Source organism: Chiloscyllium plagiosum, unplaced genomic scaffold (assembly GCF_037043375.1).
Source record: "Chiloscyllium plagiosum isolate Xiang-an unplaced genomic scaffold, Cpla_swu_hap1 HiC_scaffold_4, whole genome shotgun sequence".
Taxonomy (NCBI): domain Eukaryota; kingdom Metazoa; phylum Chordata; class Chondrichthyes; order Orectolobiformes; family Hemiscylliidae; genus Chiloscyllium; species Chiloscyllium plagiosum.
The window spans coordinates 148,392,833-148,419,643 of NW_028270142.1; the positions used below are offsets into that span (position 1 = coordinate 148,392,833).

The following is a 26,811-nucleotide window of genomic DNA, read 5'->3' on the forward strand; positions in this document are numbered from 1 at the left end:
ACCAAAACCTCCATCAATCCCGGTCCTGAAATTTTCAACCACACTTGGAGAATTGTGTTCATTTCTGGGTATATTATTTAAGGAAGGATGTTAAACCCTGGAGAGAGTTCAAAGGAAATTTACTGGAATGATCCCAGGAATGAAGGATTTTAGATACAAGGAAAGATTAGAGACATTAGGTTTATTTTCCATGGAGCAGAGAAGATTAAGAGGTGACTTGATTGAGGTGAGCCAAAATATGAAAAATTGTGACAGTGTAAAGAAGGAAATTCTGTTTTCACTAGTTGGTGTGTCAGTAATTAGGGGTCACTATTTCAAGATTGTCAGGAAGAGAACGAGGAGTGAGCTGAGGTGAAACTTCTTTACTCAGAGTTGTTTGGATTTGGAATGTGCTACCTAGGCGAGTGGTGGAGGCAGATTCCACAGGAGGTTTTGAAAGAGAGCTGGCTATCTATTTGAAAGGGATGAATTTGGAGGGCTATGGAGATAGGGCTGGAGAGTCGGATCATCTGGGTAGCTCCTCTGGGACCTAGTTCAGGCACAATAGGTTGAATGGCTGCCTTCTGTACTGTAAATTTCTATGGTTCTAACCAACCTCCAGCTACAAACATATGAATGAGAAACAGGAGGAGGCCACTTGGCCCGTCAAGCATGCTCCGCCATTCAGTGAGATAATGGCAGATCTGATTGTAACCACAATTGCACATTTCTTCTTTCCCCCAATAACTTTTGACCCTTTGCTTACTAGTGTCTATCTTTGTCTTGTTTTGGCATTCAGGGTAGTGGCACAAGTGTGTGTTCCAGACGTTTACTCCCCTTTGCTTCAGGAAGTGTTTTGTGACAGCAGCACTAAACAGCCTGGCTTGACTTTTGAGGTTCTGCCCCCTTGTTATGGATTTCACTTCCCCATCATACCCTTTCAGCTCTTAGTTGTTTGATATCTATTGGATGACTTATCAACCTTCTAAATTTAATAAAAGCTTTGTATATTAAACCAGTCCTCATAATTTAACCCTGTCCTATTCTGATGAATCTGCACTGCAGAGAAAGTGAGGATTGCAAATGCTGGAGATCAGAGTTGAGAGTGTGTTGCTGGAAAAGCACAGCAGGTCAGGCAGCATCCAAGGAACAGGAGAATCAACATTTTGGGTATAAGCCCTTCATCAGGAATGAGACTTGTGTGCCAGGGGGCTGAGAGATAAATGGGAGGGGGGTGGGCCAGGGGGCCCACAAGCCTCATTCCTAATGAAGGGCTTATGCCTGCTCCTCTGATGCTGTCTGACCTGCTGTGCTTTTCCAGCACCACGTTCTTGAATCTGCACTGTACCCTCTCCAAGTTCATTCTGAGCTGTGTATAGAACTGAACCCAGTTACTCCACATTGGCTGTTTGACCAAGGTTCTCAATGAACTATAACTTTGGTTTGTATACCAAAACTTTGAGATCTTACTAAGGTGAAGTAAGTGTTTGCTGCCAATACACAAAACCCAACGACAGAAGCTTTATATTGGAACCGCAGGGAGTGCTGCTAATGGTTTTATACTCAGCATAAGAACCTGTGATCTGGGAGGAGGAGTAGGCCACTCAGCCCCTTAAGTCTGCACTGCTGTTCAATAAAATCACATCAAATTGTCTGTTCCCATCTACCTCTGAGAAATTAGATTCCATTGCCTAACAAGAATCCACCTACCTCAAAAATATTCAGTGTTTCCCTCTGCCACCTTCTGAGGCAGAGTGTTCCAAAGCTACATAATTCTCAGAACAATTCTCTGCATTTCTGCCATAAAAGGGAGACCCCCGCATTTTGAAACAATGGTCTTTAGTTCTGGACTGACCCAAAAGAGGGTTCATCCTTTCCATATCCATCTTGTCAAGATCATTTAAAGATGTTATGAGCTTCACTTGTCTGAATGTGGGAGGAAGTAGGCCAATTAATTCTTTTCAGCATTTTTAGTTTTATACCAATGCTATTCTCCTTCAATTCCTCCTTCCAAAAACACCGATGCTTTCCTAGCATTTCTGGGAAGATTTATTTGCATATTTTTTCTGTAAAGATAGAACAAAAGTAGTTGTTTAATTGCTCTGCCAATTCCTTGATCTCCATTAAGGGTACTGGCATAGGCCATTTAAGACTGAGATGAGAAGACATTTCTTTCACTATGAAGTGATGATCTGTGGATTTTTAAAAGTATATTATTCATTCATGGCACCTTGGTGTTGCTGGTTAGGCCAGCATTTATTGTCCAACTCTAATTGTTAAAAATCAACCACATTGCTGTGGTCTGGAGTCACGTGTAGTTGGAGTCAGGTAAAGATGGCAGATTTCCTTCTCTAAAGGACATAAGTGAACCAGATCAGTTTTACAACAATTCCATGGTCACGGTTAGAATTAGCTTTTTATTCCAGATTTTTATTGATTGCAAATTTTCATCTTCTACCGTGGTGGCATTTGAACCCATGGCCCAGAACATTAACTTGGGGTTCTGAATTACTAGCCCAGTGATAGTACCACTAAACCACCACCTCCCCAGTTCTCTGCCACAGGAAGCTGTTGAGGCCAAAACATTGAATGTTTTAAAGAGGAGTTAACAGTAGTTCTTAATACTGAATGGTGAAGCAGATTCGATGGGTTGAATGGCCTGCTCCTACTCCTATTTTCGACGATTCTGTGTCTGTGGAGAGAATGGAGTGAGGCAGATGAAGGAGTGGGTGTTCTAAATGTGAAGTGATGCTGCCTGTCTTTGTTCTTAGCATCACAGAGCAGGCCAATTCAGCCCCATTGAGTTCAGTTTTATTGTTAGCTTCCTGCATTTCATTTTGAAAGTTGCACATGATGAGTCGCGCAATCTTATCCTCTTTCAGGAATTGTTTCTCTCATTTTTCAGAGTGTTCCTGAGCGTCCACAGCAGCCCATCTCTGCCATGTTCCTTTTCTTCCAAGAGAAACGAAAGGACAATCCCAATCTAACGGAGAGCGAGCTCACCCGGCAGCTGGCCAGGATGTGGAATGAGTTGTCAGAGAGGAAGAGGGTGAGGATGTTAACCTAGTGCTAGAGGAGGTGTCTGAGATGTAAACACAAAGTACTTGGGAAATTGGCAGCATTTAGGGAGAGAGAAACAAAACAACGTTTTGACTCCAAAAGATGTTGACTTTGTTGGATTGAGACCAGGGAGTTTGGAAGTGATGTTTATGCTTGTACTTCACTCTGATCTGTAATGAGAAGCTGCAGATTTTCATTTTGTCAACTTCCTGATTTGTCTGCTGTTTAACCTGTAGTGAGTGTCAGATCAAAGCCCCCAATTTGCTGCTAATTGTGGCTTTCTTCTCCCTGAAGCCTATTTCCCTGTCAAACACATTGATGTCTGTCTGAGTCCAATTGGACAACAGACACCTTCTCGGAAAAGATCCAAGATGGCAGCTGAGTAGGATGCTTCACGCAGAGCTCATCCGCTCCATCTGTTCCAATTCTATTTTCTCCCTCTATTTTTTTCTTTCTTGTCTCTTCTCAGCCACTGACCTCCCAGCCTTGGAACTTCTGGCCCCCTACCTCACAGCCCATAACCCCTCGGATCCCGACCTCTCAACCCCTGACCTTGCAGCCTCCGACCTGGCTGCCGAAGAACTCTTGGCCTTGGAATTCCTGGCCTCAGCACAGACCCAATGAGGCAGCCCATCGGCCTGGCTTGGTGATCTCCCAGTGGCCCAGCATGTTGGTCTTCAGGGGATACGTGGCGGTCTTTTGGCCTGGCATGGTCTCAAATTAATACCAGAGTGATCTCCCAGTCTCGTGAGCCTTGAGGTGAAGCCAGGCATGGTCTGGATCAAGGCCCAGTGCGGACTGGAGGCTAGGGGTCAACATGGACTGGGTCAGACTTCTGTTTCTCTTTATTATTTTTTTCTCCATTTTATAATTTGTTCTTAAATCTGCAGTGCTCTACTTTTGTTTTAACTTCTCTACTTTTCCAAGAACTGTAACTGAAAACGGTGTATCTAGAGACCTCTGTACCTAAGATGGCACCATCTTGCACACTTTAAACTGTACCCACTTCGGTACATGTCACAGTAAAGCTGATTAATTTATAAGTACCAGGCCCCTCTCCCACACCTCATCGGATTCATTGTCATTCCAGAGAGCAGTAGTTTGAAGAAGAATATGAGCTAAAGAGTTAAAGAGATGGTGGAATGAGCGCAGGGAGAGTGGGGGTGTTGAGAGTAGGGGGGGAATGTTGGGTGAATGAGCATGTGGAGAGGGAAGAATGAGTGTGGGAGGGTGTGTGAACATGGGAGAAGGGATGTGGTGTGAGCGCCTGGACACAGGGGAAGCGAGTACTGTTGTGAGTGCCATGTAGTATATTCCAAATTCCGGGCACTGCTTATCGGCTCTCTTTGTTTTACCGTGCTTCAGGAGAAGTACAAGAGGATGGAAAGAACCTTGAAAGCAGAATACGAGCAAAGGATGCAGAACTTCCTGAAAGAGAAGAAGGAAGCTGGATCCACAAGGAAAGGGAAGTGGCCTGAAAGCCCCAAAACTGCTGAGAAGATCTGGGAGCAGACAGTGATCAATGATTACACTGCAAAGCACCGGGTATGTATCCAGTGGGACCGGGCCCCTGTTTTTCCAAGTCAGGGTAGTGAGTGGTTTGGAGGTGGCGTTTCCATTTATCTGCTGTCCTTGTCCTTCTAGATAGAAGTGGTCATGGGTTTGGACGGTGCTGTTGCAAGACCTAATTTTTTGTGGTGCAGTCTGACTTCCTTAAACAGACCTGCAGAAGGTGCTGCGTCTCGATTGCTCCACATCTACATCTAACCAAAGAATATACTCCAAAACCTGCAGTCCGTCATGTCTGCAGCAGCTCTCCAAACCAGGCGTTCACTGAATGCCAGGCCCTTGCCTCTTCCTTATCATCCTGTGCATTCTCTTGCCTTTCTGGTAAAGGCTGTATTTCCAGAGTGAAGTCTCACCCACTCTTGCTGCTTCTTGAAAAGAAGCTGAGTCTGTTCTCCCCTAAGAGGAGATCTTATTGACATTTTAAATACTATGAGAGATCCGAATAGAATTAATGGAGAGAAACTATTTCTGCTCGTAAAATGATCAAGAATGAGAGGATATAGAAATGAAGTAAGTCAGTTGTGAAAAATGGAATCATTGCTGGAGGCAGGTTTAGTCGAGGGATTGGATGAATATTTAGATAGAAACAATATACAAAGTTACAAGGAGAATTGGAGAAAGTTATAGTGCTCATTTGGAGAGCCAGGGCAGGCAGGATGGGTTGAATGGCCTCCTGAGCCATATCAGTTCTGAGATTCTGTAATCTGGTTCATTGATGTCTTTTAGGGAAGGAAATCTGCTGTCTCTACCTGGTCTGGTCTACATGTGGCTCCAGGCCCATAGAAATGTATTGGACAGTTAATTGCTATCTGAAATGCCCCAGTAAGTCATTCAGTTTGAGGGCAATTGGAGATAGGGAGTAAATGCTGTGACTTTGCCAGTGATATTCATGCCCCATGAGAGAGTGAAGATTAAAAAGCCACCCAAGCACAAGGGTGTACCTATATGCAGATACACATACAGTCACAGACATGCATATGGACACATGCAGGTACACAACATGTGTGTCCCTCCTGTATGCCTTAGAAATAGGTACCTCGGTGGGAATTCCCTGGAGAGCCACCTGTCCCTCACTAGTTCCATCTCTCTCATTCCTGGATTCTAAAGACTCGCAGTGTATTGAGAGTTCAATCTTGCTCTTTTAATCCTTTTTACTGATTGTGTCTCATGCTCACAGAATGACCGCAAAAAAGCTCAATCAGCAATGGAGGCTGCTTGGAAGGCAATGGAGAAGAAGGAGAAGATTCCTTGGATTAAGAAGGCTGCAGATGACCAGAGGAGATATGAGGTGTGCTGGACTCAATATCCTCCTTATCCTCTTCCACTAGCTCCATTCCCTTCACTCCCAAAGGTCCTCAGGTGTTCTTGGTGGGTAGATCCTGGGCTCTGATTGCCCTGGAGATTCCTCACCACATGGAGGTCCAAGCAAGAAGACCAACTTGCATTTATGTAGTAACTGCCACAAACTCCAGTCCCAGTGACTTCTCAGTCAAAGCTTCAGTTTTGTGCCAGTATCATGGATATATGTCTGTATTCCACTAATACCCTATGAATGAAACAGCAATGTGACGATGAGCAGGTATTCTGCACTTTGTGATGTTCAGATGTAGACATCAGTCAAAACACTGAGGACTAATTTCCCTGTTCCCATTCAAAATAGTGCTCTGGCTTCAGTTTAATATCAAGAACAGTTTCTTCCCTGCCGTTATTAGACTGATCAATGAACTCTGTAACATCAGATAATGTTGATCTTGCTTCGTGTACCTCCTCTCTGCCTCACCGTCTCTAAGCACCCTATGCTCTGTCTGTCCTTACTTACTATGATCTGCCGATACTGCTCGCAAACAAAGTTTTTCACCGTCTTTAGATATCTATGAAAATGATAAATCAAATAAAATATCTGAAACACAATATCCCAACACAGTGCAACACTCCCTCAGCACTGACTCTCTGACAGTCAGCACTACAGTCCTCTGATACTGGTGCTCCCTCAGTGCTGACCCTCCAACAGTGTGGCAGTCCCTCAGTAGTAACTGCCTGACAGTACTAACTCTTCAAATGTGCAGTGTGCCTTCAGCACTGACCCTCTAAATTGCAATGCTCCCTCGGCACTGACCCTCCAAAAGTACGGCGCTTCCTCAGGATTGACCCTCTGACAGTGCGGCACTTCCTTGGCACTGATCCTTCAACAGTATGACACTCACTCAGCACTGACCCTCCGACAGTGCGGCGCTCCCTCAGCACTGACCCTCCGACAGTGCGGCGCTCCCTCAGCACTGACCCTCCGACAGTGCGGCGCTCCCTCAGCACTGACCCTCCGACAGTGCGGCGCTCCCTCAGCACTGACCCTCCGACAGTGCGGCGCTCCCTCAGCACTGACCCTCCGACAGTGCGGCGCTCCCTCAGCACTGACCCTCCGACAGTGCGGCACTCCCTCAGCACTGACCCTCCGACAGTGCGGCGCTCCCTCAGCACTGACCCTCCGACAGTGCCCACTCCCTCAGCACTGACCCTCCGACAGTGCGGCGCTCCCTCAGCACTGACCCTCCGACAGTGCGGCGCTCCCTCAGCACTGACCCTCCGACAGTGCGGCGCTCACTCAGCACTGACCCTCCGACAGTGCGGCGCTCCTTCAGCACTGACCCTCCGACAGTGCGGCGCTCCCTCAGCACTGACCCTCCGACAGTGCGGCGCTCCCTCAGCACTGACCCTCCGACAGTGCGGCGCTCCCTCAGCACTGACCCTCCGACAGTGCGGCGCTCCCTCAGCACTGACCCTCCGACAGTGCGGCGCTCCCTCAGCACTGACCCTCCGACAGTGCCCACTCCCTCAGCACTGACCCTCCGACAGTGCGGCGCTCCCTCAGCACTGACCCTCCGACAGTGCGGCGCTCACTCAGCACTGACCCTCCGACAGTGCGGCGCTCCCTCAGCACTGACCCTCCGACAGTGCGGCGCTCCCTCAGCACTGACCCTCCGACAGTGCGGCGCTCCCTCAGCACTGACCCTCCGACAGTGCGGCGCTCCCTCAGCACTGACCCTCCGACAGTGCGGCGCTCCCTCAGCACTGACCCTCCGACAGTGCGGCGCTCCCTCAGCACTGACCCTCCGACAGTGCGGCGCTCCCTCAGCACTGACCCGCTGACAGTGCGGCACTCCCTCAGCACTGACCCGCCAACAGTGTGACATTCATTCATCATTGACCCTCCGACACTGCAGCAGTCCCTTACACACTAAAGACATAAAGGTGGATAAATTCCCAGGATCTGTTCAGGTGTACCCTAGAACTCTGTGGGAAGCTAGGGAAGTGATTGCTGGGCCTCTTGCTGAGATATTTGTATCATCGATAGTCACAGGTGAGGTGCCCGGAGACTGGAGGTTGGCTAACGTGGTGCCACTACTTAAGAAGGGTGGTAAGGACAAGCCAGGCAACTATAGACCAGTGAGCCTGACCTCGGTGATGGGCAAGTTGTTGGAGGGAATCCTGAGGGACAGGGTATACATATGTTTGGAAAGGCAAGGACTGATTAGGGATAGTCAACATGGCTTTGTGCGTGGGAAATCATGTCTCACAAACTAGATTGAGTTTTTTGAAGAAGTAACAAAGAGGATTGATGAGGGAGAATAGTTGGTGTGCTCTATGTGGACTTGAGTAAGGTGTTTGACAAGGTTCCCCATGGGAGACTGGTTAGCAAGGTTAGATCTCATGGAATACAGGGAGAACTAGCCATTTGGATACAGAACTGGCTCAAAGCTAGAAGACAGGATGGTGTTGGAGGGTTGCTTTTCAGACTGGAAGCCTGTGACCAGTGGAGTGCCACAAGGATCGGTGCTGGGTCCACTGCTTTCATCATTCATATAAATGATTTGGATGTGAGCATGGGAGGTATAGTTAGTAAGTTTTCAGATGACACCAAAATTGGAGGTGTAGTGGACAGCAAAGAGGGTTACCTCAGATTACAACAGGAACTTGATCAGATAGGCCAATGGGCTGAGGAGTGGCAGATGGAGTTTAATTCAGATAAATGTAAAGTGCTGCAAGTCAAATCAGGGCAGGAATTATACACTTTCTAGGGAGTGTTGCTGAACGGGGAGAAAGTGAGGTCTGCAGATGCTGGAGATCAAAGTTGAAACTTTATTGCTGGAACAGCACAGCAGGTCAGGCAGCATCCAGGGAACAGGAGATTCGACGTTTCGGGCACAGGCCCTTCTTCAGGAATGAGCAGAGAGTGTTCAGCAGGAGAAGATAAAAGGTAGGGAGGAGGGACTTGGAGGAGGGGAGTTGGAAATGTGATAGGTGGAAAGAGGTCAAGGTGAGGGTGATAGGTCGGAGTAGGGTGGAGGCGGAGAGGTCAAGAAGAAGACTGCAGGTCAGGAAGGCGGTGCCGGGCTGGAAGGATCCGGCTGAGACAAGGTGGGGGGAGGGGGGATGAAGAAACTGGTGAAGTCCAAGTTCATCCCCTGCGGTTGGAGGGTTCCCAGTCGGAAGATAAGACGCTCCTCCTCCGACCGTCGGGTTGTTGTGGTTTGGCGGTGGATGAGTCCAATTAACCGCATATCCTCGGTGGAGTGGGAGGGGGAGTTGAAATGCTGTGCCACAGGTTGGTTGGGTTGGTTCGTCCGGGTGGCCCAGAGGTGCTCTCTGAATCGCTCCGCAAGTAGGCGGCCTGTCTCCCCAATATAGAGGAGGCCACACCGGCTGCAGCGGATGCAGTAGATGATGTGGGTGGAGGTGCAGGTGAATCTGTGGCGGATATGGAAGTTTCCCTTGGGGCCTTGGAGAGAAGTGAGGGGGGAGGTGTGGGCGCAAGTGTTGCACCTCCTGCGGTTGCAAGGGAAGGTGCCGGGAGTGGTGGTTGGGTCGGTGGGGGGTGTGGATCTGACAAGGGAGTCGCGGAGGGAGTGGTCTCTACGGAAAGCTGATAGGGGAGGGGAGGGAAATATATCCTTGGTGCTGGGGTCTGTTTGGAGGTGGCGGAAGTGACGGCGGATGATGCGCTGTACATGGAGATTGGTGGGGTGGTAGGTGAGGACCAGTGGGGTTCTGTCCTGGTGGCGGTTGGAGGGGCGGGGCTCAAGGGCGGAGGAGCGGGAAGTGGAGGAGATGCGGTGGAGGGCACCGTCGACCACGTCGGGGGGGAAATTGCGGTCCTTGAAGAAGGAGGCCATCTGTGTTGTACGTATTTTGAACTGGTCCTCCTGGGAGCAGATGTGGCGGAGACGAAGGAATTGGGAGAATGGGATGGCGTTTTTACAGGGGGCAGGATGGGAGGAGGTGTAGTCCAGGTAGCTGTGGGAGTCGGTAGGTTTGTAGTAGATGTCCGTGTTGATTCGGTCGCCTGAGATAGAAACAGAAAGGTCTAGGAAGGGGAGGGAGGAGTCCGAGACTGTCCAGGTGAATTTGAGGTCGGGGTGGAAGGTGTTGGTGTAGTGGATGAACTGTTCAACCTCCTCGTGGGAGCACGAGGTAGCGCCGATACAGTCATCAATGTAGCGAAGAAAAAGATGGGGGGTGGGGCCAGTGTAGTTGCGGAAGATGGATTGTTCCACATACCCTACGAAGAGGCAGGCATAGCTGGGGCCCATGCGGGTGCCCATGGCTACTCCTTTTGTTTGGAGAAAGTGGGAGGATTGGAAAGAAAAGTTGTTCAGGGTGAGGACCTGTTGCTGAACAGCAACCAGTGTTGCTGAACAAAGAGACTTTGGAGTGCAGGTTCATAGCTCCTTGAAGATGGAGTTGCAGGTAGATAGGCTAAGGAAAAGGCATTGGCACGCTTGCCTTTGTTAGTCAGTGCATTGAGTATAGCACTTGACAGGTCAGGTTGCGGTAGTTCGGGACATTGATTAGGCCACTTTTAGAATATTGTGTGCAGTTCTAGTCTCCCTGCTGTAGGAAGGATGTTGTGAAACTTGAAAGGGTTCAGAAAAGATTTACAAGGATATTGCCAGGGTTGGAGGATTTGAGCTATAGCGAGAGGCTGAATAGGCTAGGGCTGTTTTCCCTGGAGCATCGGAGGCTGAAGGGTGACCTCATAAAGATTTATAAAATCATGAGGGGCATGGATAGGATAAATAGACAAGGTCTTTTCCCTGAGGTGGGCGAACTAGAGGGCATAGGTTTAGGGTGAGAAGGGAAAGATATAAGAGAGACCTACGGGGCAACTTTTTCACGCAGAGGGTGTATGGAATGAGCTGCCAGAGGAAGTGGTGGAGGCTGGTACAATTACAACATTTAAAAGGTATCTGGATGGTATATGAATAGGAAGGGTTTACAGGGATATGGGCTCATGCTGGCAAGTGGGACTAGATTAATTTAGGATATCTGGTCAGCATGGACGAGTGGACCGAATGGTCTGTTTCCGTGCTGTACATCTCTATGACTGTGTGGCACACGATCTTCGCATACTGTGACATATCACCAACAATCAAGGGAAAAACTGCACCTATCAGAAGCAAATAATTTACTTCCCACTGAGGCCATAACTGGCCAGTGCCCATAACCACAACAGGCAGCAGCTGATTGGCAGTGAGTCTTGTTGTAACAGTGCTCCTGTTTTATTGTAGAGAGAGCTGTTAGAGGGTCGCTGGGCCCGGACCTCAGCACAGAACTCCAAGAAGCCGAAGTTTGTTGGCGAGCCAAAGAAACCACCAATGTAAGTGACCATTCTTCCCCCAGCTACCACTGTCCATTCCCGATCCTTATCCACACCTCCCAACCCCAACACGCACAACCCCAGACCCCTGACAGGCCCTGGATACACCCTGTCCCACACCCAGGCCCCTCCATACTCCCTGTCCCACACCCAGGGCCCTCCATACTTCCTGTCCCACACCCAGGGCCCTCCATACTCCCTGTCCCACACCCAGGGCCTTGTATACTCCCTGTCCCACACCCAGGGCCCTCCATACTCCCTGTCCCACACCCAGGACCTTGTATACTCCCTGTCCCACACCCAGGGCCCTGGATACTCCCTGTCCCACACCCAGGGCCCTGGATATCCACTCCCCCCCCACCCAGGGCCCTGGATACACGCTGTCCCCCACCCAGGCCCTGTGTACTCCCTGTCCCATACCCAGGGCCCTGTGTACCCGCTACGCCACACCCAGGGCATTGGGTACCCGCTACCCCACACCCAGAGCCCTGGATACACACTGTATCTGCCTTGTCCAACCATGGCCTGACCTGTCCTATCATCTGCAGGAGTGGCTACCAGATGTTCTCCCAGGAGTTGCTGACTAGTGGGGAGCTCAACCACTTCGGGCTAAAGGAAAGGATGGTGGAGATTGGGAAGAGGTGGCAGAAGCAGAGCCAGGCCCAGAAGGATGGCTACAAAAAACTGGTAGAGGAGCAACAGCAGGAGTACAGAGTGGAGCTTGAAACGTGGCTCAAAGTGAGTGACTGCACTGCGTTCACAGACCTGTCCCCACCTGTACTGTACCCCAGTGTTACACAGTGATAGACCTGTCCCCACCAGTACTGTACCCCAGTGTTATACAGTGACAGACCTGCCCGCACCTGTACTGTACCCCAGTGTTATACAGTGACAGACCTGTCCCCACCAGTATAGTGACCCAGTGTTATACAGTGACAGACCTGTCCCCACCTGTTCTGTACACCAGTGTTATACAGTGACAGACCTGTCCCCACCAGTACAGTAACCCAGTGTTATGCAGTGACAGACTTGTCCCCACCTGTACTGTACCCCACTGTTATACAGTGACAGGCCTGTCCCCACCAGTACTGTACCCCAGTGTTTAAGTGACAGACCTGTCCCTGCCAGTAACTGTACCCCTGTGTTATAGTGACAGACCTGTCCCCACCAGTACTGTACCCCAGTGTTATACAGTGACAGACCTGACCCCCACTAGTACTGTACCCCAGTATTAGACAGTGACAGACCTGTCCCCACCAGTACTGTACTGCAGTGTTATACAGTGACAGACCTGTCCCCACCAGTGCTGAACCCCAGTGTTATACAGTGACAGACTTGTCCCCACCTGTACTGTACCCCACTGTTATACAGTGACAGGCCTGTCCCCACCAGTACTGTACCCCAGTGTTTAAGTGATAGACCTGTCCCTGCCAGTAACTGTACCCCTGTGTTATAGTGACAGACCTGTCCCCACCAGTACTGTACCCCAGTGTTATACAGTGACAGACCTGACCCCCACTAGTACTGTACCCCAGTATTAGACAGTGACAGACCTGTCCCCACCAGTACTGTACTGCAGTGTTATACAGTGACAGACCTGTCCCCACCAGTGCTGAACCCCAGTGTTATACAGTGACAGACTTGTCCCCACCAGTACTATACCCCAGTGTTACACAGCGACAGACCTGTCCCACCAGTACTGTACCCCAGTGTTATACAGCGACGCACCTGTCCACACGAGTACTCTACCCCAGTGTTATATAGTGACAGGCCTTTCCCACCAGTACTGTACCCCAGTGTTATACAATGACAGATCAGTCCCCATTGCTACTTTACCGCAGTGTATAGTGATAAATCTGTCCCCAGCAGTACTGTATACCCCAGTGTTATACAGTGACAGACCGTCCCCACCAGTAACTGTACCCCAGTGTTATACAGTGGCATACCTGTCCCCACCACTACTGTACCCCAGTGTTAGACAGTGACAGACCTGTCCCCGCCAGTAACTGTACCCTTGTGTTATAGTGACAGACCTGTTCCCACCAGTACAGTAACCCATTGTTATACAGTGACAGACTTGTCCCTACCTGTACCGTACCCCAGTGTTATACAGTGACAGACCTGTCCCGCCAGTACTGTACCCTCGTGTTATACAGTGACAGAACTGTCCCCAACAGTACTGTACCCCACTGTTATACAATGGCATACCTTTCCCCACCAGTACTGTTCCCCCATGTTATATACTGACAGACCTAACCCAACAGTGCTGTGCCCAAGTGATAAACGGAGACAGACTTTTTCCCCACAGTACCCCAATATTATACACAGACAGACCTGTCTCCACCAGTGTTATACAGTGACAGATGTGTCCCCACCAGTACTGTAGCCCAGTGTTATACAGTGACAGACCTGTCCCCACAAGTACAGCAACCCAGTGTTATACAGTGACAGACCTGTCCCCACCTGTACTGTACCCCAATATTATGCACAGACAAACTTGTCCCCACCAGTACTGTACCCCAGTGTTAGACAGTGACAGACCTGTCCCCACCAGTACTGTACCCCTGTGTAATACAGTGACAGACCTGTCTCCACCAGTACTGTACCCCAGTGTTATAGTGACAGACCTGTCCCCACCAGTACTGTACCCCACTGTTATACAGTGACAGACCTGTACCCTCCAGTACTGTACCCCAGTGTTATACTGTGAAAGACTTGACCCCACCAGCACTGTACCGCAGTGTTATACACAGACTGACCTGTCCCCACCAGTACGGTACCCCAGTGTTAGACAGTGACTGACTTGTCACCAGCAATACTGTACCCCATTGTTACACAGAGATAGATCTGTTCCCGTTGGTACTTTACCCCAGTGGTATACAGTGACAAACCTGCCCCCACCAGTACTGTACCCCAGTGTTACACGGTGACGGAGCTGTCCCACCAGTAACTGCACCCCAGTGTTATTCATTGATAGATCTGTCCCCACCAGTACTGTACCCCAGTGTTATACAGAGAAAGACCTGTCCCCACTAGTACGGTATCCCAGTGTTATACAGTGACAGACCTGTCCCCACCTGTACTATACCCGTGTTATACACTGACAGACCTATCCCCAACAGTGCTGTGCTCCAGTGATAAATAGAGACAGATTTTTCCCCACTGTACCCAGTAATATACAGTGACAGACCTGTCCCCACCTGTACTATACCCGTGTTATACACTGACAGACCTATCCCCAACAGTGCTGTGCTCCAGTGATAAATAGAGACAGATTATACAGTGACAGGCCTTTCCCCACCAGTACTGTACCCCAGTGTTATACAATGACAGATCAGCCCCCATTGGTACTTTACCGCAGTGTACAGTGATAAATCTGTCCCCAGCAGTGCTGTGCTGCAGTGATAAATAGAGACAGATCTTTCCACACTGTACCCAGTAATATACAGTGACAGACCTGTCCCCACCAGTATTGTACCCCAGTGATATACAGTGACAAACCTGTCCTCACCAGTACTGTACCCCAGTGTTATACAGTGACAGACCGTCTACACCAGTACTGTACCCCTGTGTTATATACTGACAGACCGAACCCAACAGTGCTGTGCCCCTGTGATAAACAGAGATAGATTGATAGATCTGTCCCCACCAGTACTGTACCCCAGTGTTATACAATGACAGATCTGTCCCCATTGGTACTTTACCCCAGTGTTATACAGTGACAGACCTGTCCCCACTAGTACTGTGCCCCAGTGTTATACACTGACAGACCTGTTCCCACCAGTACTGTACCCCAGCGTTATGCAGAGATAGGTCTGTCCCCATTGGTACTGTACCCTAGTGTTATACAGTGACAGACCTGTCCCCACCTGTACTGTACCCTAGTGTTATACAGTAACAGACCTGTCCCCACCAGCATTGTACCCCAGTGTTATACAGTGACAGACCTGTCCCCACCAGTAACCGTACCCCAGTGTTATACATTGATAGATTTGTCCCCACCAGTACAGTGCCCCAGTGTTATACAGTGACAAGCCTGTCTCCCAGTGTTAACAATGACAGACCTGTCCCCACCAGTACTGTCCCCCAGTGTTATACAGTGACAGACCTGTCCCCGCTTGCAACGTGCATCAGTGTCATACAGTGACAGGCCTGTACCCATCTGTACTGTACACCAGTGTTACACAGTGATAGACCTGTCCCCACCAGTACTGTACCCCAGTGTTATACAGTGACAGGCCTGTCCCCACCAGTACTGTACCCCAGTGTTCTACAGTGACAGACGTGTCCCCACTTGCATTGTACGCCAGTGTTATACAGTGAGAGACTGTCCCCATCAGCAATGTACCCCAGTGTTACACAGTGACAGACCTGTCCCAACAGTGCTGTGCTCCAGTGACAAACAGTGACAGATTTTCCCCCACTGTAACCCAGTGTTATGCAGTGACAAACCTGTCCCCACCAGCAGTGTACCCCAGTGTTACACAGTGACAGACCTGTTCCCATCAGTACTGTACCCCAGTGGTATATAGCGACAAACCTGTCCCTACCAGTACTGTACCCAGTGTTATACAATGGTATACCTGTCCCCACCAGTATTGTACCCCAATGTTGTACAGTGACAGACCTGTCCCCATTAGTACTGTACCCCAGTGTTATTCAGTGACAGACCTGTCCCCACTGGTATAGTACCTCAGTGTTATACGGTGATAGACCACGAGTACAGTAACCCAGTGTTATACAGTGACAGACTTGTCCCCACCTGTACTGTACCCCAGTGTTATATACTGACAGACCTAACCCAACAGTGCTGTGCTCCAGTGATAAACAGAAACACGTCTTTCCCCATTGTAGCCCAGTGTTATACATGACAGACCTGTCCCCACTGATATTGTACCTTAATGTTATACAGTGATAGACTTGTTCTACCGGTACAGTAACCCAGCATTATATGGTGACCAATCTTTAGGACAACGTGTTAATTGTTAGAATTTATGTCTTTTTCATATATTTCAGTCCTTATCTCCTGAAGAACGGTGTGTGTATGAGGAATATACAACGGCAGTAAGTATTTCAGAGTGATAGCAACAGAAAAAGCTCTTTTTGTTTAATCATTTACTGATGAGATGTGGGCATCACTGACTAGGTCCAAAATTTATTGCCCATCGCTAGTTTCCACTTGAGAAGGTGATGGTGAGCTGCCTTCTTGAACCACTACAATCCATGTGCTGAGGATTGACTCACAATGCCCTTCGGGAAGGAATTCCTGGATTTTAATCCAATTACACTGAAGGAATGCCAATATATTTCCAAGTCAGGGGTTGTCAGATTGTGAGTGGCTTGGAGGGGATCTTGCAGGGATGTCTGCTACCCTTGTCCTTCTAGATGGAAGTGGACATTAGTTTAGAACGTGCTGTGTAAGGATATTTGATGAATTTCTACTCTGACTCCAGTTTTGGAACAACAATGCACTTTTCTGATCCCTGTGCGAACTGGCCAGGCCTGTGAACATGTCTAACACAAAACTATGCTGCATTATTCAAATTAACTGGCATTTTGTAACAGTGTGTGGAGCATTTTTAATGTTAAAGTATTTATCGGGGCTGAATGGTCACCTCCTAGACCAGTGTAATTGGCTTAAGGAGATGAAAGGCCACCTACTGAACCCTTGTAAAGTAGAGGCCATTTCAGAGCTTCCTGTGGAAGGTATAAAGCTGCAGTGTGCCCTCCATGGATCACCACCTTGGTGTGTTGGAGAGGCTTGTGTGCTGCATAAGATGAGCAGTACTGAAGACTTGCCTCCCAATTGGCACATGGCAGTGGCCATTTCACTGAACCCATGGCTCACTCAATCCATTGTCCAGTCAGGATGCAGTTTCCGTGCCTGCACATTCCTTTCACCACCCAGAAGTGGCATTCCTTCGACACAACACCTTACTTTCTTTTGTTTCCAGAAACGAAAAGGCCAGGGTAAGCCAGGGGGCCCTGCTGCCAAAACAAGGATGACGTCACACCTCACATCGGTGAGTCACCTTCCTTCCATTCACTCTCTCACTCCCTCTGTCTCTTGCTCTCGTTCCCTTTGTTTCTCCTTCAGTAAAGATGGCAGGGTGGGTGATGGGTTGCAATTTCCGAATGGTTGCCAGTGGGATCCAGGGTAAAGACGTTATTGCAATTTGATCAGCTTGAGTTTGTGTTGGAAGTGGAGCTGCAGACACTAACATGTCAGAGAGAGGTAAAGGACATTTGAAGCGAGGAGGTGGTTTCAATCTTTGGGTCGAGGTCTTCTGAATTGGGCCCTGGTCAGGGAACAAGGAACAAGAGTAGGCCATTCGGCCCTTCGAGCCTGCTGTGATACTCGGTAAGATCCTAGCCAAACTGGGATTCTGTTTCGATTTATTCCTGCATATCCCTAATAATCATTCATCTCCATGATAATCAAGAATCTATCTACCGCAGTCTGAAAAATATTTAATAATTCTGCAATCACTACCTTTTGAGGAGCGAAATTCCAAACTTTATCATCCCTCAGAGAGAGAAAAAGTTCCCTCATCTCTGTTTTAAATGGGCGACCTGTTACTTTTAAACAATGACCCGAAGATCGAGATTCTCCCAAAAAAGGAAAATCCAATCTACGTCCACTCAGTCACTTCCCCTCAAGATCTTAAATGTTTCTATTAAGTTAGCTCTGATTCTTCTAAACTCCAGAGGGTACTGGCCTTACCTCATAAGGCAATCCGCTCATTCCCGGTATTAATCTGATAATCCCCCTCTGAGCTGCTCCAGATGCATTCTCACCAGTGCTCTGTACACCTGAAGTATAACCTCCCAACTCTTACATTTGCTTACCCTGACAGTAAATCCTAACCTGCTTTGAGGTTTCCTGAATATCTGCTGTACCTCCAGACTAACGTCCTGTGACTCATGCACTGGAACACCCAAATCTTCCTGCAACTCAAGAGTTTTGCAACCTCTTACCATTTTGAAAATATTCTTTTTTATTCTTTCTGCCAAAATGTATCCATTAGTTCCCCTCTCTCCACAGAACATTACGTCCTCAAAGAGCTTCAAGAAATTAGCTAAACATGATTTCTGTTTCACAAACCCATTGTGACTTTGCTTTTCATGCCTTGAAATTTCTACTGGAGAATGTGCCAAGCAGGCTAAGATAAAAGGAGGGACTTGGGGGAGGGGCGTTGGAAATGCGATAGGTGGAAGGAGGTTAAGGTGAGGGTGATAGGCCGGAGTGGGGGTGGGGGCAGAGAGGTCAGGAAGAAGATTGCAGGTTAGGAAGGTGGTGCTGAGTTCGAGGGTTGGGACTGAGACAAGGTGGGGGGAGGGGAAATGAGGAAACTGGAGAAATCTGAGTTCATCCCTTGTGGTTGGAGGGTTCCTAGGCGGAAGATGAGGCGCTCTTCCCTCCCCCCACCTTATCTCAGTCCCAACCCTCGAACTCAGCACCACCTTCCTAACCTGCAATCTTCTTCCTGACCTCTCCGCCCCCCCCCCCCCCCCCCCACTCCGGCCTATCACCCTCACCTTAACCTCCTTCCACCTATCGCATTTCCAACGCTCCTTCCTACCTTTTATCTTAGCCTGCTTGGCACACTCTCCTCATTCCTGAAGAAGGGCTCATGCCCGAAACGTCGATTCTCCTGCTCCTTGGATGCTGCCTGACCTGCTGCGCTTTTCCAGCAACACATTTTCAGCTCTGATCTCCAGCATCTGCAGCCCTCACTTTCTCCTTGGAATTTTAACTGTCCTGTTATAATGTCTTTAATAGTATTAATTCGTGTAATTAAATAATGGTCTTTAACATTTTACCTATGACCAATATTAAGCTAACTGGCCTGTAGTTTCCTACATTGTGTCTTCCCCCCCTACTCCTCTTAAATAAAAGAGTTGCATTCATTATTTCCAATTTAGTGAACCCTTCCCAAATCTAGGGAATTTTGAAAAATGAAAATCAACAGAACAGGTCTGTGAAACAATTACAGCATGCTGGAGAAACTCAGCTGATCTGGCAGCATCTAAAGAAGTCATACCTGAAACATTTTGTGTTTGTGTTTCTGTCTCCATAGATACAACCAACCCTGCTGAGCTTCTCCAGCATTTTCTGTATTTGTTCCAGATTTCCAGCATCCACAGTATTTTGCCTTTACGTCAACTATCACCAGTCCTTTTGAGGTGATACCTATTATGACCTGGCCAGCCATTAACCTACAGCTTCATTAATTTACTCAGCACCATTTTATTTGTACTTTGTTATTTTCTGAAGCTCTTCCCTCCCTCCCATTTGCTGGCTAACAGCTGTTTCTGAGATGGAGCTTGTATCCTCTAGAGTGAAGACTGGTGCAAAATACCTGTTCGGTTCACCTGTATTCACAGGAACTTCCAGGAGTAATTCTCCGGTCTCACTTTCTATAGGACCATCATTCTTTTTAAGTTTTTTAAAATATCTGTAAACACTATTAGCAATTGTTTTATATTTTTAATCAGCTTTCTTTGATGTTCTAAATTTTTCCTCATTAGTAATTTTTGCTCATTCTTTTCTGTTTTTCATATTCTGTCTAATCTTCTGATCTGTCACCCATCTTTACACTAATGTAAACCTTTTATTTAACTTTGATACTATCTTTAAATTTCTAATTAAGTGTGGATGATGGGTTGTTCCCTTGGAACCTTTTTCCTTGTTGAAATGAAATCTGAGGTATTCCCATAAATGTTTACCACTTGCCAATCTGCTCTGCTTTCATGCCCTCATAATTGAGGACTGTCCTTGGATGTCTAAAAGGTATTTGATAAGATGCTACATCAAAAGTCATTGTGCAAAATAAAAGCTCTTGATCCAAGGGTATATATTGACATAGAATCCCTACAGTGTACAAAACAGGCCCTTTGGCCCAACAAGTCCACATTGACCCTCCAAACAGTAACCCCCCCCGACCCATTCCCCTGCCTTATTATCCTCTATTTACCCCTGACTAATGCACCTGAACACTATAGGCAATTTAGCGTGGATAGTTCACCTAACCTGCACCCAGAGGAAACCCACGCAAACACAGGGAAAATGTGCAAACTCCACACAGACAATTGCTGGAGGATGGAATCAAACCTGGGTCCCTGACGCTGTGAGGCAGCAGTGCTAACCACTGAGCCACCGATAGAAGATGGACTCTATTTCCTGTAGCCAGCTAATGTAAATGAGTCATTTTCTGCTTAACAAAATGTGTAACCAGTGTTGGGACACAGTGATTAATGCAGGAGCCTTAATTGTTTTTATAATTTCTGTCAATGATTTGGATTAAGAGACTGAAGGAATAGGAGCTACATTTGCCAAGAACACAAAGATATTTAGAAACTACAAAATGAGCATGCAAAGGGATATGGATAGATTAAATGAGTGGAGAAAGATTTGGCAAATGGAATATGACGTGGGAAAGATCAAAAATGTCCATTTTGGGTCAGGAAGAATAAAAGAGAGTCACATTATCAACTGGTGAGCATTGCAGAGCTCTGAGGTTCAGAGACAGCCTGGTGGCCTGGTGCATGAATCGATAAAGGTTTGTATGCAGTTACAGCAAGTAACCAGGAAAGTGAATAGAATTTGTAATATAACATTATACAGAACAGGGGTGAGACTACATATTGTGTACCTGGCCTCCTTATTTAAGGATGGATGTTAAAGGCTATTCAGAGAAGGTTAATTAGACCAATACCTGCAATAGGTAGGTTGCCTTAGAAGGAAACATTGACACTCCCCATCTCTCTTTCAAGTTAAGAACTGGATCTGACAATTCAAGCTCTTTAATCCTGTTCCACTATTTAATACGATCATGGCTGATCTCAGCTCGGGCTTCAACTCCTTTGCTGCCTGCTGTACCTTCAACCCATTACTCATTACAAATCTGTCGTTTCTTCTCCTCTCTAAATCTGTGGCCCCTTGTCCTAAAGCCATGACTTCTCATTCTCGATTTCCCCACATGAGGAAACCTGCCTTCTACCTCCAATGTCAATCCCCTATAGCATCTTCAATACCACCATTAGATCCTGTCATTTTTCTAAATACTAAAGAGGATAGGCCTAATCTGCTCAATCTTTCGTTTTCTCTCTCTCTCCCTCCTTCTCTCGCACGCTCATCCTCTTCATGTATTTTCTTTCTCTTCTGGCTCCATCCCACTCCATATGTTGTGCTTTCTAATTTTCATGCTTGCACAGTGTCTCACTATATCTATTTCTTTCTCATGCTTGTTTTGTCTGTGTCTCTTTCATGCTGTCTGTCTGTCTGGTTCATGTTTCCCCTCTAATGCACTCATTTACACTCGCACACCTTTATGCTGTCTCATGTTTTTGTGTTCTCTTTAATCCACTTTTGTGCAATTTCTCCATACCTTCGTACTCTCTTGCCCGTCTTCATGCTCTTCACCACCTTTTCAAACTCTCTCACCTGCTTTTACATGCAGTCTCACCACACTGTCTTGTCTAATTTTGAATGGACTGTGTCGCTACTCTGAATCTGTTATCTTACTGTCTTTAGGAATCATCTGAAGAGGATGGTGAAGATGATGATGAGGAAGATCCTGAGAGAAGTGATTCATCTGATTCTGATGATGATGGTGATGGCTCCTCAGCCTCATCTGATAGCGAAGCAAACACTGATGAGGGTGAGGATGGAGAGGTGAGTTAACTAAAATTGCTAATCTGACACAATATCTTGCTGCAGTGACCCACAAGTTCCACCAGCTGATATGGGGCTGCTTTTCTTGTGACCCAGGCTGGCTATTTGACTGGGTACCGGTGGAATCATGCTGTCTGCTATTCCACTTCTGTCCACACTCAATTCATACACAAGCCATAACACTGCGCATCCCTAATTGCCCCTTGAGATGATAGTGGTGAGCTGCTGCCTTTAAGACCATTATAGACCATGAGTTGTAGGTAGGCCCTTTGGAAGAAAGTTCCAGGATTTTGACCCAGCAACACTAAGAAACATTTCTTAATGTTTCTTTTATTTCTTAAGAAATGTTTCCATGAAAAGGAACTTAGTTGTGTTGATGTTTCCATGCAGTTCTCAAGATGATAGAAGATGATTTGAATGGATCCAGAGATGCCTAGATGTCTCTCAATCATTGTATCCTGAGTAATGTTGCCTGGGTTTTCCTCATGTAGCACTACTCCTACAGGAGCTAGACGTGAGGGTTTGAGTTCACTGCAAGTCCTGGGAGAGGAGGAAGAGGTCAACCTGGAACCACATGGTGGGATAAAACATCAGGGTGGAGGGAGGTGTGTGACAGAGCGAAGATGGGAGAAAAACAGAGAGTCAGAAGGTGGGAACAGGAGGGAGTGAGAGCATGAGCAGCTTTGAGGAAGGGGATGAGACAGTTCAATTGGAAAGGTTTGGGGGAGAAGTAGTAATTGTTTTAAGCTTTGATTTTGTCTTTAACTTTAGAATGACGATGATGATGATGACGATGATGATGATGACGACGATGATGATGACGACGACGATGATGGAAACCAAGCAAATGCCAGCTCCTCCTCATCCTCCTCCTCCTCCTCACAAAATGATTCTGATTCTGACTCTGATTCTGACTGAACCCCCTCCCCTATCTCCCAAGGCCAGTGATTGTGGAGTGTCACTGGAAGGATTAAGAGAACTCCTTACTCTGGAGTACAGTTACTTTAACATTATGGTGGGAGCTGAATGACTGACAGTGTTTGGGCAGGCTGCTGTCCTGTACTCACTGCCACATAGACTGCACCAGTGTTCTCTCACAGTCAGAGAGTACTCTCCATGATCCACTACCGTATCCATGCAGTCTCTCCAGATCAGATTGTCTGCTCCAGCACCAACTCTCTTGATCTGCTGTAAATAAACTTGTTTGTTGATGTGATCAGCCACGCAGCATTTTATACTTAGAAGTAGAAAGTGAACAGTCAAAGTGATATAATTTTAATTGGTTTGTTTTAATCTTCCATCAGTCACTGAATTTTCTGGATTTCCGTCTCTGCTGTTTGTGCCATTCCTTGGTTACTGGACCATCTTGAAACCAGTCACAGCTCCTCAGAGACTGTGGCTGAAAACTGGCAGAAAGCCCATGAGAACAGCAAAATCTCAGTCAGATTTAACTGCTTTCCCTGGTTCCACCTTCTGTTTCTCAAATGGTCGTTGCCTGTTGTCTCAGACATGAGCCCTCCATGTTTAAGGCTTTTTGAACCGCTGCAGTCCACATGCTGTGGTAAACCTATGGAGGGAATTTCAGGAATTTGACCCAGTGACAATGAAGGAACAACAATATACTTCCAAGTCAGGCTGGTGAGTGGATTGGAAGGGAACTTGCAGGCAGTGGTGTGCCTTTGCCCTCTGGATGGAAGTGGTTGTGGGTTTGGAAGCTGTTGTCTATGGATCGTTGGTGAGTTTCTGTAATGCATTGGTAGATAGTACACACTGCTGCTCCTGAGCATCGGCGGTGGAGGGAGTGAATACTTTCTTTGAATTAGTCAGTAGTAAATGGGTGAAAGTAGGGGTCCAGAAGCTCCTGAGTAAACATTGCTTATCAGGCCCATCACTAATATCCTGTTTCAGGGGATAGATGGGTCTATCAGTACGAGAGAACATCAGCATTAAACCTAACCTCAATTTGGTTATTCTGAGGGTGCTAGTGAGCGATGTGCATTATTGAATATTTAATGACTGAATTGTGTTCAGTTGCTTATGGGAGAGTGCTAATGTGGTAATGTCACTGGATGAAACATCCAGAACACCACACTAATGCTCTGGGAACATGGGCAGAGCAGCTGGTGGAATTTAAATTCAATTAATAAATGTGGAATTGAAAGGTAGTTTCACTTATGACCATGAAACTACCACCAATTGATGTAAAAAAACCACTTTACGGAAGGAAATCTGCCATCCTTACCCAGTCTGGCCTACATGTGACTCCAGACCCACAGTAGTGTGGTTGAGTCTTAGCTGCCCTCTGAAATGGCCAAGCTAGACACTCAGTTGAAGGGCATTTAGGGATGGGCAATTAATGCTAGTCTTGCCAAGGATGCCCACATCTCTGGAAAGAACAAAGAAAAACAACACTTTTTTAATGTAAAGAACTAAACTGTTCTTTATCTAGATCCCAACCTGGGACACTGCAGAATATCATGGGTTGACAGCTTGGGATTTCTGTGATAGAGTATTGTATTTGATAGTTTAGAAGATTTTTTTTGGCAGTTTTATAAATGTACCTGAATCCTAAGGCTGTGGGAAAAGGTATTGGGAGAATCTATGGGAAATATTTGTAGTGTTCAAGCAGAGCTCACCTTGTATGTGCTGTGAAAGAGACAAATATGTCCAATTCCGTCCTTTGTAAGACATTTTTAAACTCATGGTGGAGTTCAGTGTTTAGAAAATTCCATTGCTTTTATGAAGACAACTTGAGTCCTGCAGAGATTCTGTTCTTACTGAAAGCAGTAATGAACTTCATAATAAACATCAACTCTAAATATTCACCTTGTGCCTGCTTCTATTTTCGATAGATGTTTCTACTCCTAGTTTTTATGGTTAATAAAGGGATGGCAAAGCATCATTAATCAAACTGAGAATTATGGTGACTTGACGTAGCACCTTGAGCAAAGCTTGATTCTCATAATTCATGAGGAGATAAAGCATCTCCAAGGGTCCCTGTGCCCAGTAATTGTAGAAACCAGGACTGGAAGTTGGAAGGAGGTCCCAGTGAGAGATGATGCCCATTGCAGCTGGATCAGAATGAGAATGATTGCTTGTGGAACCTGTACATTGCATCAATATTTAGGGTAACTGTGGAAAAGGAGAGACATCGATCTGGGGGATCCGATGGCCTATCGCTGGATGATTAATCCAGAGATCATGATCATATTCTGGGGACCTGGGTTCAAATGGCAGAGGGTGGAATTTGAATTCAAATAAAAAAAATTTAGAATTAAGAGTTTAATGATGACCATGAAATAGGTTTTTCTGACAATCAAAAACTATCTGGTTCACTAAAATCCTTTATGGAAGGAATTGGACCTAGAACAGCACAGCACAGTACATAGGCCCTTCGGCCCACGATGTTGTGCCAAGCATTTATCTTAATCTAAGATCAACCTAACCTACACACCCCTCAATTTACTGCCATCCATGTGCTTATCCAGCAGTTGCTTAAATGTCCCTAAGAGGGAGATCCAAGATGGCAGCGACTCAGCAAGTCTGAGTCTGTAGTGCTCTGCCCAAGACTCGGGCAAAGTGGGCTGCCCGCCCCCACCACACCTGCCAAACCATTCAAAATAACTTTTATTCAATACAGTTAGTCATTTTGAATCAAACTTGAGTAGTTTGGTGCTTTGTTAAAATGACTTAAGGGAAAGAATGCTCGCAGCAAGCAGGAACCCCTCCCTAGCTGCAGCAGAGGCATCCACAGCCACCCGGGGGGACTTACCTACGGTGGCAAACCTTGTTGCAGTGATTTCCAAGCTCGAAGAGAAGATCGATGTCTTCATAGAGGAGTCCAGAAGCAGGTGGGAATCGCTCTCGGTCGCGCTGCAAAAGCACGACCGAGATATTGAAATAATCTAACATCGTGTCGGAGGGGCAGAGCTAAAGGCCACAACCTTGAGAATCGGGATCATCGAAAAAATATTCGTTTGCTGGGCTTTCCCGAACAGGAAGAGGAAGGCCAGCTTGCAGTGTTTTTGGAGCAGTGGCTCCCTCAGATGTTGAAGCTGGAGGCTGGATCAGGCCAGGTGCGGGTAGAATGGGCCCAGCGGGTTGCAATACGCAGGCCCGGATCGGACCAGCGCCCCCACCCGGTCCTGTTCCAGCTTCAGTGTTACAGAGAGAACCAAATGCTCCTGGAAGCCTCCAGAATCCTTGGGAAGGATCTCCAGGCCATGACATATAGGGGATCTAGGATTATGCTGTTCCAGGATTTTTCCCCAGCTTTGGTCCGCAAGAAGAGGGCATTTGATGAAATGAAGAAGCGTCAAAGGGACTTAAACATTCAGTACTCCTTGCGCTACCCAGTGATGCTGCATTTTAACCACAAAGGATCCGTCTATAACTTCGGATCGCCCGGAGAAGGCCAAGGAATTTTTGGACTTTCTTAAATAGAGTGTAAGAATTAAACCATGTGGTTAATGATGCTGTTCTGCGCCCCCCCCCCCTCCCCCAGTTTACCCTTTTTTTCCCCTTATTTCCTTTATTGTTCAATATCATCTCCGGGGTGTAGGGAGGGGTCTTATTTGTTCTCCACTATTTGATTTCCTTTTTTTTAATAGGCTGATTAGTTGATTCAGGTCAGGGTGGGGCGGGGGTGGCGTTTGCTTTGTCCTACCCTATTTCTTTCTTTTAGAGCGGGTTTTTTCCCTTTTTTTGTGTTATTATACTTAGTTATTACCTGCTGAGACTGTAACTTTATAGTTTTATATGCTTATATGTGGTATTATCTTTACAAATGTATCTAGGTGTTGGTATGGGTGGGGGGTGTAGGGTACTCACCGTTAACTTTAGCTTTATAGTACACTTGAATCTTTCTATTTTA

General features: G+C 47.0%; 1 protein-coding gene across 2 annotated transcripts in view; it reads left to right on the forward strand.

Moving 5' to 3' along the window:
* Positions 1-24,761, forward strand: part of LOC122548787 (nucleolar transcription factor 1) — an 87,081-nt gene extending 62,320 nt beyond the window's left edge. For both annotated transcript variants that reach the window (XM_087986780.1, XM_087986782.1), the window contains exons 13-21: positions 2,885-3,028; positions 4,405-4,584; positions 5,786-5,896; positions 11,172-11,260; positions 11,809-11,998; positions 16,277-16,324; positions 17,215-17,283; positions 21,798-21,938; positions 22,710-24,761. In XM_087986780.1, coding sequence (XP_087842906.1) covers positions 2,885-3,028; positions 4,405-4,584; positions 5,786-5,896; positions 11,172-11,260; positions 11,809-11,998; positions 16,277-16,324; positions 17,215-17,283; positions 21,798-21,938; positions 22,710-22,856 — 1,119 coding nt within the window. In that variant the 3' untranslated portion in view covers positions 22,857-24,761. The remainder of the gene's footprint in view (positions 1-2,884; positions 3,029-4,404; positions 4,585-5,785; positions 5,897-11,171; positions 11,261-11,808; positions 11,999-16,276; positions 16,325-17,214; positions 17,284-21,797; positions 21,939-22,709) is intronic.
* Positions 24,762-26,811: the final 2,050 nt, after the last annotated feature.